The following is an 11,869-nucleotide window of genomic DNA, read 5'->3' on the forward strand; positions in this document are numbered from 1 at the left end:
TTGCGTCACGTGTGTCGCCGCTCTCCGACCTTCCCAAGATGGCGGCGCCCTGATGGCCGTGCCGCGACACCCTCCCCTCCTGGGCGGGGCCCGCGCAGCGTTGGCCAATAGCAGAGCGGCGGCTGGGACGCCCCGCACGTTGCCGCGGTAACGGCACCCGGAAGCGTCTGAGCTGGAGCGTGGCGCGCATGCGCCCATGCGGGGCGAGCGTGCCGGCGCGTCCTCGGGCGCATGCGCGGCCTGCGGTGCGCAGCCCCCTGCACCACGTTTGGGGGGGGGGGCGGCGTTCGTGTGTAAATGGGGAGGAAACGGGGGCGGGGGGGGCTGTGGTGGGACGGGAGGTGAAATGGAGGGGGAGGGGGGATGGGGGTGCGGGGGGGGGGATGGGGGTGCGCTGAGGGGGTGGCCCGGGGGTCCCCCCCGATGTCGTGTGTCCCCCCCGCAGGCGGCATGGCGGAGGTGCACATCATCGGGCAAATCGTGGGGGGCAGCGGCTTCCCCCAGCGCCGCCTCTTCTGCAAGTGGGGGCTGCACGCCGGTGAGCGGGGCCGGGGGGTGACGCCGGGGTTTCGGGGTGACAGCGGGGGGGGCTGACCCCCTGCGCCCCCGTCCCCTCCTGGCAGGCGGTGACTGGAAGCTGCTCTCGGGGCTGGGATCGGGCCAGACGCACGTGGACGACCCCCAGGCAGACGACGTGGCCTATTGGTGTCACCCCCTCGACCTCCATTTTGCCACCAAGGGGCTGCAAGGTACCGCGCGCGTCCCCCGCCATGGCCCCTGATCCCCCCACCCGCGCCCCTGACCCCCCCGCCTCTGCCCCCCCCAGGCTGGCCCAGGCTGCACCTGCAGGTCTGGCACCAGGACGGGCTGGGCCGCAGCGAGGTGGTGGGCTACGGTTTTTGTCACGTGCCGGCCACCCCCGGGTGCCACGCGTTGGCCTGCGTCACCTGGCGCCCGCGGGGGACGTGGTGGGAACGGCTGAGCCAGCGCTTCGTGGGGGGGGGCCCGCAGCTGCGGACCCCCGAAGCCACCGTCGTCACCACCGCCGATCGTTTCCGCCTGCGCACCGAGGCCGCCGGCACCGTCCACCTGCAGCTGGGCGTCCTCCTGCGGCATTTCGGCCGCTACGGCGTCGAGTGCTAGGGGGGGCCGGGGGGACAGGGACCCCCCAGGATGGGACACCCCAGGCCCCGGCGATGGGACGTTTGGGACCCACCCCCAGGGCCGGGACATCAGGGTCCCCTGGGGATGGGACGTTGTGGTCGCCCCAGAACAGGACATTTGGGGCCCCCCAGGACAGGACAGCGGGGTCCCCTGGCGATGGAGGAACGGAGCCCACCAGGGACGGGACACCAGGGTCCCCCGGGGATGGAACATTTGGACCCCCCCAGGATGGGACATCAGGGTCCCCTGGGGGGGGGAATGTGGGACTCTCCGGGATGCAACACGGGGGTCGCTCGGAGACAGGAGCTCAGAGGTCCCGAGGGATGGGGAGAGGGGGTCCCTTGGGAAGGGGGGGACAGGATCCCCCCGGGAATGGGAATCTGGGGTCCCCCTGGGGAGGGGACGCTTGGACCCCCACCACGAGCAGGACACCGGCGTCCCTCCAAAAATGTCCCGTTAACCTGGGGCCCCTGCCCAGCCCCCTCAGCAGCCCGGTCAGCGGCGGGGGACATGGGGGGGGGGTGAGTTTTGGCGTGGGGTTCCCCCCTGCCCCCACCCCATAAAAATTGTTTTTGCATCACGTTTGGTTTCCCTGTGACTGGGGGGGCGGGGGGGTTCCTGGGGGGGGCCGGCAGCCCCCTCCTTTTTTTTGGGAGGGGTGTCCCAGACACCCGTGGGTGGGGGGAGGAAATGTCCCAGACGTCTGGGTCCTGGCGGGGGGCGGAGGGGGGGAGGTGGTGTCTCGACCTCCTGGGGGGTCCCGGCCGCTCGCCCCCCACCGCGTCCAGGGGCCGTGACTCAGTTTGCCCCCCCCCACCCCCCCCCCGCACCTCCGGGCCCCGCAAAGCGGAAGGGGGGGGGCGCCCCCGCCCCCCCCCCACCCCCCCGCGTTTCCTGGGTGGGGCCGCCCCGTTCCGCCACCGGTCTCAAAACCCGGCGGGACCGGAACGGGGGAAGCGAGAGGGGTCCGGGCCGCACCGGGGGCGGGGGGGGTTACAGGGTCCGGTACCGCGGGGAGGGGGGAGTCTCACGGTTTGAGGGGGGGGGGAGCGCAATTTTGGGGGTGGGGGAGGAGGTGTCACGGTTTTGGGGGGGGGGATCACTGCAGTTTGCGGCAGGGGGTGTCACAGTTTGGAGGGGGTTATTGCGATTTAGGGGCATTTCCTGGGTTTTTTGGGGGGGGAATATCAGAGTTTTGGGGGAGCATCCCGGTTTTGGGGGAGGGTCTCGGGATTTTGAGGAGGGTCCTGGTGCGGGATGGAGCTGGCCGTGCTGCTGGCGGTGCTGGGAGCGGCCCGCGCGCTCTCCACGTGCCGCTCCTTGGACCTGGAAGCGGCGCGGAGGAAACGCATCGAGGCGGTGCGGGGCCAAATCCTGAGCAAACTGCGCTTGGCGGCGCCCCCCGCCGAAGCCCCCGCCCGGCCGCTGCCGGACGAGGTGCGGGCGCTGTACAACAGCACGCAGGAGCTGCTGCGCCAGCGCGCGCGCCTGCGCCCGCCCGAAGACCCCGATGAGTATTACGCCAAGGAGCTGCACCGCTTCCCCATGGAACCCCCAGGAGAGGGTGAGCGTGGGGCCGGGGTGGGGGGTCACCCGGGAGAGCAAGGCCTGGATGCCCCAAACCGGCCACTTCCGCCCGCGGCCCCGATGCCTGGGTGTCGTCGGCCCTCGTGCGTCGCTCCTCCCGGCTGCGGCGGGAGCTGGGGGCCGTTGCCGGACGTTGTGGTTTGCTGAGTAATTCCAGCTCTGAGGGAGCTTTGTGGAGCTCCCGGAGGCCTGGCCGGGCCCCGCGCTTCCCCGTCACTGAGGCGGGGGTGGGGACAGGCATGGGGACACCTGCGTCCCCCAGGGATGGCCAGGAGCGGCACCGACTCCAGCGAGATCGGGGTCTGGGCCACTCGTGTTGGTGGGGGGGGAGGAGGTGAAGCGTTGTGGTCATCACTCTGCTCCAGAGTGAACACCGCGCGGGGCAGGACTGTGTGACAGCCGCTTTTGGGGGGGGGTGTCCCCACTGCAGGCCCCCTGGAGCACTGGCGCCCCACGAGCCGCAGCATCTTCTTCGTCTTCAACACGTCGCGGGTGCGGGCGGAGATCGGGCGCGAGGCGCTGCTGCATCGGGCCGAGCTGCGGATGCTGCGGCAGCGGGCGAGCGCCGAGAGCCTGGGGCTCGAGCAGCGCCTGGAGCTCTACCAGGTGGGGGACGGGGACACGCGTGGGGCTGGGGACAGCGGGTTTGGGGACGCAGTGAGCGGTGGGGTACGGCCCGGGGACACGGTGGGGGTTGGGGACCCCCCGTGGATGCGATTTGGCGCCGCGCTGAGGCGCTGTGGGGACCCCTGTGGCCACGGTTTTGGGGCGACGCTGGGGGATCCGAGGGTTCCTGTCAGGTTCGGGCCCCTGTGGATGGCGTTTGGGGGATTTGGGGTCCTGCTGGGGTTGGGGAGCCCCTGGGCGCGGTCTGGGGGCTTTGGGGCTGCAGTGGCGGTTTGGGGACCCCCCCACCCCCCCGGGATCTGTTCCGCAGGGCTACGGCAACGCCTCGTGGCGATACCTGCACGGGCGCTCGGTGCGCGCGACGGCGGAGGAAGAGTGGCTCTGGTTTGACGTCACCGACGTCATCCAACAGTGGCTGGGCAGCAGCGGTGAGCGGGGGGGGGCGCCTGTCCCCCCCCCGCCTGTTACCAGGGACCCCTCTCACCGCCCCATGTCCCCCCAAATCCCGCAGAGCCCCTGGGGACGTTCAAGCTGAGCGTGCACTGTCCCTGCGAGCAGGCCGCCGCCGCCGCCATGCACGTCACCATCGAAGGTACCGGGGGGGGGGCGGGGGGTTTGGGGACGGGGGGTCCCGTGTGTCCCCCCCCCGGTGCCAGCCCCGTCCCCGCAGGTTTCGAGCAGCAGCGGGGGGACATGCAGGGCATCGCCAAGAAGCACCGCCGCGTCCCCTACGTGCTGGCCATGTCCCTGCCCCCCGACCGCGCCAACGACCTCCACAGCTCCCGCCGCCGCCGCGCCCTCGACACCGACTACTGCTTCGGGTGAGACCCCCCGGGACCCCCCCGTCACCCCGAAATTGGCTGGGGACCCCGAGATCCCGCCCAGGGACATCCGTGTCCCCCCCGGGGAGGGCTGGGGACCCCTAGAGACGACTGGGGACCCCCAGGGCCGCCCAATTCCCCACCATAGGAGGGCTGCGGACCCCCAGGGACCCCCCGTAGCCCATTGGGAAGGGCTGGGGACCCCCATGTCACCCCGGGGACCCCCAGGCAAGCACAGTTCCTACTGGGGGGGGGGGCGGGCCTTGGGACCACCGGGTCACCCCTAAATTGCCCAGGGACACCCAGTTCCCCACCCTAGGAGGGCTGGGGACCCCCAGGGACCCCCCCATGTCCCACTGGGGACCCCCGGGGAGCGCTGGGGACCCCCCCATGTCCCACTGGGAACCCCCGGGGAGCGCTGGGGACCCCCCTGGACCCCCCCATGTCCCACTGGGGACCCCCGGGGAGCGCTGGGGACCCCCCCATGTCCCGCTGGGGACCCCCGGGGAGCGCTGGGGACCCCCCTGGACCCCCCCATGTCCCGCTGGGGACCCCCGGGGAGCGCTGGGGACCCCCCTGGACCCCCCCATGTCCCACTGGGGACTCCCGGGGAGCGCTGGGGACCCCCAGGGACCCCCCCATGTCCCACTGGGAACCCCCGGGGAGCGCTGGGGACCCCCCTGGACCCCCCCATGTCCCACTGGGGACCCCCGGGGAGCGCTGGGGACCCCCCTGGACCCCCCCATGTCCCACTGGGGACTCCCGGGGAGCGCTGGGGACCCCCAGGGACCCCCCCATGTCCCACTGGGAACCCCCGGGGAGCGCTGGGGACCCCCCGGGACCCCCCCATGTCCCACTGGGAACCCCCAGGGAGCGCTGGGAACCCCCCTGGACCCCCCCATGTCCCGCTGGGGACCCCCGGGGAGCGCTGGGGACCCCCCTGGACCCCCCCATGTCCCACTGGGGACCCCCGGGGAGCGCTGGGACCCCCCTGGACCCCCCCATGTCCCACTGGGAACCCCCGGGGAGCGCTGGGGACCCCCGGGACCCCGCCATGTCCCGCTGGGGACCCCCGGGGAGCGCTGGGGACCCCCCTGGACCCCCCCATGTCCCGCTGGGGACCCCCGGGGAGCGCTGGGGAGCCCCCTGGACCCCCCCATGTCCCACTGGGGACCCCCGGGGAGCGCTGGGGACCCCCCTGGACCCCCCCATGTCCCGCTGGGGACCCCCGGGGAGCGCTGGGGACCCCCCAGGGACCCCCCCATGTCCCGCTGGGGACCCCGGGGAGCGCTGGGGACCCCCCTGGACCCCCCCAATGTCCCACTGGGGACTCCCGGGGAGCGCTGGGGACCCCCAGGGACCCCCCCATGTCCCACTGGGAACCCCCGGGGAGCGCTGGGGACCCCCCTGGACCCCCCCATGTCCCACTGGGGACCCCCGGGGAGCGCTGGGGACCCCCCCTGGACCCCCCCATGTCCCACTGGGGACTCCCGGGGAGCGCTGGGGACCCCCCTGGACCCCCCCATGTCCCACTGGGAACCCCCGGGGAGCGCTGGGGACCCCCGGGACCCCCCCATGTCCCACTGGGAACCCCCGGGGAGCGCTGGGGACCCCCGGGACCCCCCCATGTCCCACTGGGGACCCCCGGGGAGCGCTGGGGAGCCCCCTGGACCCCCCCATGTCCCACTGGGGACCCCCGGGGAGCGCTGGGGACCCCCCTGGACCCCCCCATGTCCCGCTGGGGACCCCCGGGGAGCGCTGGGGACCCCCGGGACCCCGCCATGTCCCACTGGGGACCCCCGGGGAGCGCTGGGGACCCCCCTGGACCCCCCCATGTCCCACTGGGAACCCCCGGGGAGCGCTGGGGACCCCCGGGACCCCGCCATGTCCCACTGGGGACCCCCGGGGAGCGCTGGGGACCCCCGGGACCCCCCCATGTCCCACTGGGGACCCCCGGGGAGCGCTGGGGACCCCCCTGGACCCCCCGCGCCCCCCCGCGCAGGACGGAGGAGAAGAACTGCTGCGTGCGCCCGCTGTACATCGACTTCCGCAAGGACCTGCAGTGGAAGTGGATCCACGAGCCGCGCGGGTACATGGCCAACTTCTGCCTGGGGCCCTGCCCCTACATCTGGAGCGCCGACACCCAGTACTCCAAGGTGGGGGCCCGGCGCAGAATGGGGGCTCTGGCTCCCGGACCCCCGTCCCCAGGCTTGGGGCGGGGGCAGACACGGGAAGGGCCCCACGGGCTCGCCCCACCTGGGGGGGAGGGGGCTTAGCAGGATCCCCCTGCGTGTCCCCCGGCTGCGGGGGTCCCTGGGGAGGGGGGGCTCCCCACACACTGGGGTCCCTGGGGAGAATGGGGTGGGGGGGGGCTCTGGGTCCTGGACCCGGACCCCCACCCCCAGCTACGGGGGTCCCTGGGGAGGGGGGGCTCCCACATACTGGGGTCCCTGGGGAGAATGGGGTGGGGGGGGGCTCTGGGTCCTGGACCCCCACCCCGGCTGCGGGGGTCCCTGGGAGGGGGGGCTCCCACACACTGGGGTCCCTGGGGAGAATGGGGGGGGGGCGGCTCTGGGTCCTGGACCCCCACCCTGGCCGCAGGGGTCCCTGGGGAGAAGGGGGGGGGGTTGGGGGCCTGGGGAGGGGGGGCTGCCGGGGTCCCTGGGGAGAATGGTGGGGGGGGCTCTGGGTCCGGGAGAATGGGGGGGGGGCTCTGGGTCTGGGACCCCACCCCCAGCTGTGGGGGTCCCTGGGGAGAAGGGGGGGGGGGGTTGGGGGCCTGGGGAGGGGGGCCTGCGGGGGTCCCTGGGGAGAATGGGGGGGGCTCTGGGTCCGGGAGAATGGTGGGGGGGGGCTGTGGGGGTCCCTGGGGAGAATGGTGGGGGGGGCTCTGGGTCCTGGACCCCCAGCCCCGGCCGCGGGGGCCCTGACGGGGTGGGGGGGGCTCTGGGTCCGGGACCCCCAGCCCCGGCCGCGGGGGCCCTGACGGGGGGGGTGCCGCAGGTGCTGGCGCTGTACAACCAGCACAACCCGGGGGCGTCGGCGGCGCCGTGCTGCGTCCCGCAGACCCTGGACCCCCTGCCCATCGTCTACTACGTGGGGCGCAAGGCGCGCGTGGAGCAGCTCTCCAACATGGTGGTGCGCGCCTGCAAGTGCAGCTGACCCCCCCCGCGCCCCCCAGCCTGCGCTAAAAAAACTTATTTAATTTTTAGCCGCTTCTTTTTTTTTTTTTTTTTTTCCCGGGAATTTTTTTGGCTTCTGTTTTGGTTTTTGGTTTTTTTTTTTTTTTTTTTTGGCAGGGTGGGGGGCACGGTGGGGGTAGGGGTTGTTTCTGAGGGAGGGGGCAAGCGTTTGGGGACCCCCCCCCCGCCAAGTCCCGTCCCGCTCCCTTGGCCGGGCCCCGCGGGGGCAGAAGGGATAAAAATAAATCCTTCCGGAAAACGGGAGGGGGGGGGGGGCAGGAAATGACCCCCCCCACCCTGTGCAGACAGAGCTGGGGGGGGCACCAAGGGGGGGACGCAGTGTCCCGGGTGTGGGGAGCGACACGCCGGGGGGGGCGGCGGGAGGAGGGGAATTTGGGGTGGGGTGACACACCCCCCCCGCCCCCCACACTGGGGGGTGACTCATGGGTGGCTTCAGCGAAGTCAAACACTGGGGGAGGGGGTGTCTGGGCCCCCCCCAGCACAGTGGGGGGGTGTCGCCTTTTTTTGGGGGGGGGGGGGGGCCACTACTCGAGCTGGGGGGCATCGCTGGGCTCCTCCTCGTCGAAATAGCGCTCCTCGGCGTCCCGCGAGACAATGTCCAGGTTGTCCAGGTCGGGGTTCTCATCCACCTGGCTGCGGGGGGGGGCGGGGGGGGGTCAGGGGGGGGGTGCGGGGGGCTCCAGGAGGGTTTGGGGTGGGGGGGGTGGGGGGGTGTCCCACCTGTAGTCGAAGTCCCCGTCCTCGCCGTCCAGGAAGCGCTGGAACATGCGGGTGGTGAACTCCTGGCGCAGCATCGCCCGTTCAGCCGCATCAGGCGGCCGGGGGGGGTGGCGAGGCGTCCCCCTCCTCATCTGGGGGGGGGGCGGCCAGAAAAAAAAAAAAAAAAAAAAGGAGTTACACACCCCCCCCCGCCACTCAGGGCCCCCCCCCCCCAAAAATCCCCCGGCGCTGACCTGTGCTGTCGCCGTCCCCGCAGGCGCTGGCGGCGCAGGCGCTGCTGCACGGCCGCCTCCTCCACCGAGCGCAGCAGCAGCCCCGTCAGCGAGGGGGGGCCGGGTTGGGGGCCCCCCAAAAAGGGGGAGGCGGCGGAAGGGTCCCCCGGGAGGGGGTCGGCGGCCCCCCGGTACTGCCCGATGTAGTGGTGGTAGAGCAGAGGTTCCCGCGCCCGCATCTCCTCCTCGCTGAAGTACTCGCCGGCTGCGGGGGGGGGGTTAAATTGGGGGGGGGGCACCCCAAAAATCCATGGGGAAATGGCGGGGGGGTGCTGGTAGCCCAGGTGAAATGGGAGCTCAAAACCCGAAAGGAAATGGGGGATTCCCCCCCCCATCACCCAAAAAAAACCCCCTAGGGAAGGGACGGGGGAGACCCCAAAACCCGGGGGAAATGGGGGGGGGCCTCACCCCCCACAAAAGGAAAATCCCCCCCCCAAAACACCATGGGGGGGGGACACCCCAAAACCACCACCATCCCCCCCCGCCACCTGGAGCCATCGAGGAGCCAGTGGGGGCCCGAGGTGGGGAGCGGGGGGGGGTGTGCTTTTGGGCTGTGACAGGGAATTTGGGGGGGGGGCTGTCCCACAGGGACGTGGGGAACACACCTCCCCCCCCACCCCCCCCCGCAGCCCAAATACCCGCTGGTGACGTCAGCACGTCAGGCCCCCCCCGCACCCCAAATACCCGCTGGTGACGTCAGCACCCCCCCGGCACCCCCAGAGACCCGCTGGTGACGTCACCACGTCAGCCCCCCCGAGACCGCTGGTGACGTCACCCCACCTTGCAGCAGCTGGCGCAGGGCAGCGTAGCGGCGGTTGCGCAGGCGCGTGCGGGCGGGGGGCGCGCCCCGAGGGGCCGGTTTGGGGGCGCCAGCGCTCGGGGGGGGGCCCTCCCTCCGGCGGGGGGTCCTGCTGGGGCGGCGCTGGGGTCCCCCTCGGGTTTGGGGTCACACCCCGCCATGGGGGGGGGGCCGGCGGGTCCTGTTGGGGGCCGGGGGGCACCGTTAGCGCCCGCCCGGGGGGGGGGGGGGGGGGGGACCCCCCAAAAAGGGGTGGGGGGGGACTCCGAGGGAGAGTCCCCGGCGAAAGGGGGGGGAACCCCAAATCCCCCGGGGAGGGGGGTGGCAGCGGGACCCCCCCGCCTCCCCCTCGGCCGCAGCCCGGCCCCGTTTGAATGCGACGCCGCCCGCGCGCCGCGCCTCACCCGCCGCCGCCTCCGTCCCGCCGCCTGTGCGTCACTTCCGGGAGGCGGGGAAACGCAGCGGCACAACAGCAAGGTTCCGGGGCCCTTCGGTTCCTACCCCCCCCTTCGGGTTCAAAGGTCAGGGGCGCCCCCCCCCCCCCCGAGTTCACCCCGAATTTGGGGCCGAGGAACGCGACACGGGGCGGGGGCGGGGGGGCATTTTCCTCTTTTTTGTAACTGTATTTATTTTTTTCCTTCCTCGCCCGAAGCGGGGGCGGTAAAAACCAGAGCCCACAATCCCCAACTGCGGGGAAAAAAATAAACCCCAAATTAAAAAAAAAAAGAACAAAATTCCTGTAAAACAGCCGGAGGAGGGGGGTGAAAAGAAGGAAAAGGGGCAAAAGCAGAGGGAGAAGGGCCCGGAAAGAGAAATGCGGCCCAAAAAAGGGGCGGCGGGGGGCTCAAAAAGGGGGGGCCTGACCCTCCGAGTCCCGTTTGAGGTGAAAAGGGTTTTTGAAGCAGACGGGGGAGAGAGGGGAGACAAAAAATAATAAAAAAAAAAGAAAACGCAACATTTTGGGACACACACACACACAGCCGCACGCGCACAGGGGGGTCACTGCGCACTGGCCCCCCCCTGCGAGCTGCCGTAGCCCCCGTAGTCGTAGGCGCCGTAGTAGGGGGGCCAGGGGCCCTGCTGCTGGTAGTACTGGTTCCACTGCTGGGGGTACTGGGAGAGGGGAAAAGGGGGAGTAAGCACGCCCCGGGCCCCCGCTCCCAGCAGGAGGGGGGGGCCCCAGAGCCCCTGTGCCGGAGAAAAGGGGGTTTCCAACCCAAAACCACCCCCACCCCCCCCCCCCCCGCCTCGCACAAAGGGGGTTTCCCAGCCTGCGAGCCCCTCCCTGCCGAAAAGGACTGTTTGTACCCCGAACCCCAGCCCTCCCCTCCCCAAAAAGGGGGCATCAACACCCCCCCCACCCCCACCCTCCCAAAACAAGGGGTATTTCACCCCAAAATCCCATCCCCTCTCTCCAGAAAAAGGAGTTTTCCTGCCAAAATCCCATCCCCGTCCTCCCCAAATCCAGTTTCACTCCAAAACCTCACCTGCTCCCTCCCCAAAATCAGCCTTTTCCTCCCAGACCCCCCTTCTCCCTCAGCTTCGCCCCCAAATCCGCTCCTTCCTCCCCAAAATCAGCCTTTTCCTCCCCAAACCCCCCTTCTCCCTCAGCTTCGCCCCCAAATCCGCTCCCTTCCTCCCCAAAATCAGCCTTTTCCTCCCCAAACCCCCCTTCTCGCTCAGCTTCGCCCCAAATCCCCTCCCTTCCTCCCCAAAATCAGCCTTTTCCTCCCCAAACCCCCCTTCTCCCTCAGCTTCGCCCCAAATCCGCTCCCTTCCTCCCCAAAATCAGCCTTTTCCTCCCCAAACCCCCTTCTCCCTCAGCTTCGCCCCCAAATCCCCTCCCTTCCTCCCCAAAATCAGCCTTTTCTCCCCAAACCCCCCTTCTCCCTCAGCTTCGCCCCCAAATCCGCTCCCTTCCTCCCCAAAATCAGCCTTTTCCTCCCCAAACCCCCTTCTCCCTCAGCTTCGCCCCAAATCCCCTCCCTTCCTCCCCAAAATCAGCCTTTTCCTCCCAAACCCCCTTCTCCCTCAGCTTCGCCCAAATCCCCTCCCTTCCTCCCCAAAATCAGCCTTTTCCTCCCCAAACCCCCCTTCTCGCTCAGCTTCGCCCCAAATCCCCTCCCTTCCTCCCCAAAATCAGCCTTTTCCTCCCCAAACCCCCCTTCTCGCTCAGCTTCGCCCCAAATCCCCTCCCTTCCTCCCCAAAATCAGCCTTTTCCTCCCAAACCCCCTTCTCCCTCAGCTTCGCCCCAAATCCCCTCCCTTCCTCCCCAAAATCAGCCTTTTCCTCCCCAAACCCCCTTCTCCCTCAGCTTCGCCCCAAATCCCTCCCTTCCTCCCCAAAATCAGCCTTTTCCTCCCCAAACCCCCTTCTCCCTCAGCTTCGCCCCAAATCCCCTCCCTTCCTCCCCAAAATCAGCCTTTTCCTCCCCAAACCCCCTTCTCGCTCAGCTTTGCCCCAAATCCCCTCCCTTCCTCCCCAAAATCAGCCTTTTCCTCCCCAAACCCCCCTTCTCGCTCAGCTTCGCCCCCAAATCCGCTCCCTTCCTCCCCAAAATCAGCCTTTTCCTCCCAAACCCCCTTCTCCCTCAGCTTCGCCCCAAATCCCCTCCCTTCCTCCCCAAAATCAGCCTTTTCCTCCCCAAACCCCCTTCTCCCTCAGCTTCGCCCCAA

General features: G+C 70.5%; 2 protein-coding genes across 7 annotated transcripts; one reads left to right on the forward strand and one right to left on the reverse strand.

The window, feature by feature from the left end:
- The first annotated feature begins 217 nt into the window (after positions 1 to 217).
- On the forward strand, positions 218 to 7,410 carry B9D2 (B9 domain containing 2). 6 transcript variants are annotated; one of them, XM_086769196.1, is made up of 8 exons: positions 423 to 538; positions 624 to 749; positions 3,182 to 3,357; positions 3,689 to 3,806; positions 3,890 to 3,970; positions 4,049 to 4,199; positions 6,202 to 6,355; positions 7,203 to 7,410. In XM_086769196.1, the coding sequence occupies exons 1-8, from the start codon at positions 424 to 426 to the stop codon at positions 7,359 to 7,361; spliced, it is 1,080 nt and encodes a 359-aa protein (XP_086625322.1). In that variant the 5' UTR covers position 423; the 3' UTR covers positions 7,362 to 7,410. The 6 variants fall into 6 exon arrangements, with proteins under 6 accessions (XP_086625321.1, XP_086625322.1, XP_086625323.1 ...); XM_086769192.1 differs by lacking the exons at positions 423 to 538; positions 624 to 749 and adding an exon at positions 2,341 to 2,728; XM_086769193.1 differs by lacking the exons at positions 423 to 538; positions 624 to 749 and adding an exon at positions 2,341 to 2,728 and having other exon boundaries at positions 4,078 to 4,199.
- A 504-nt stretch (positions 7,411 to 7,914) lies between these two features.
- On the reverse strand, positions 7,915 to 9,354 carry CCDC97 (coiled-coil domain containing 97). Its single transcript, XM_086769148.1, has 5 exons — positions 9,347 to 9,354; positions 9,175 to 9,305; positions 8,356 to 8,599; positions 8,123 to 8,245; positions 7,915 to 8,035 (listed from the first exon to the last, which is right to left on the reverse strand). Exons 1-5 carry the CDS (start codon positions 9,352 to 9,354, stop codon positions 7,927 to 7,929), a joined length of 615 nt encoding a protein of 204 aa, XP_086625274.1. The 3' UTR covers positions 7,915 to 7,926.
- Positions 9,355 to 11,869: the final 2,515 nt, after the last annotated feature.

This window comes from Chlamydotis macqueenii, chromosome 31 (assembly GCF_036417535.1).
Source record: "Chlamydotis macqueenii isolate bChlMac1 chromosome 31, bChlMac1.mat, whole genome shotgun sequence".
Classification (NCBI taxonomy): Eukaryota; Metazoa; Chordata; class Aves; order Otidiformes; family Otididae; genus Chlamydotis; species Chlamydotis macqueenii.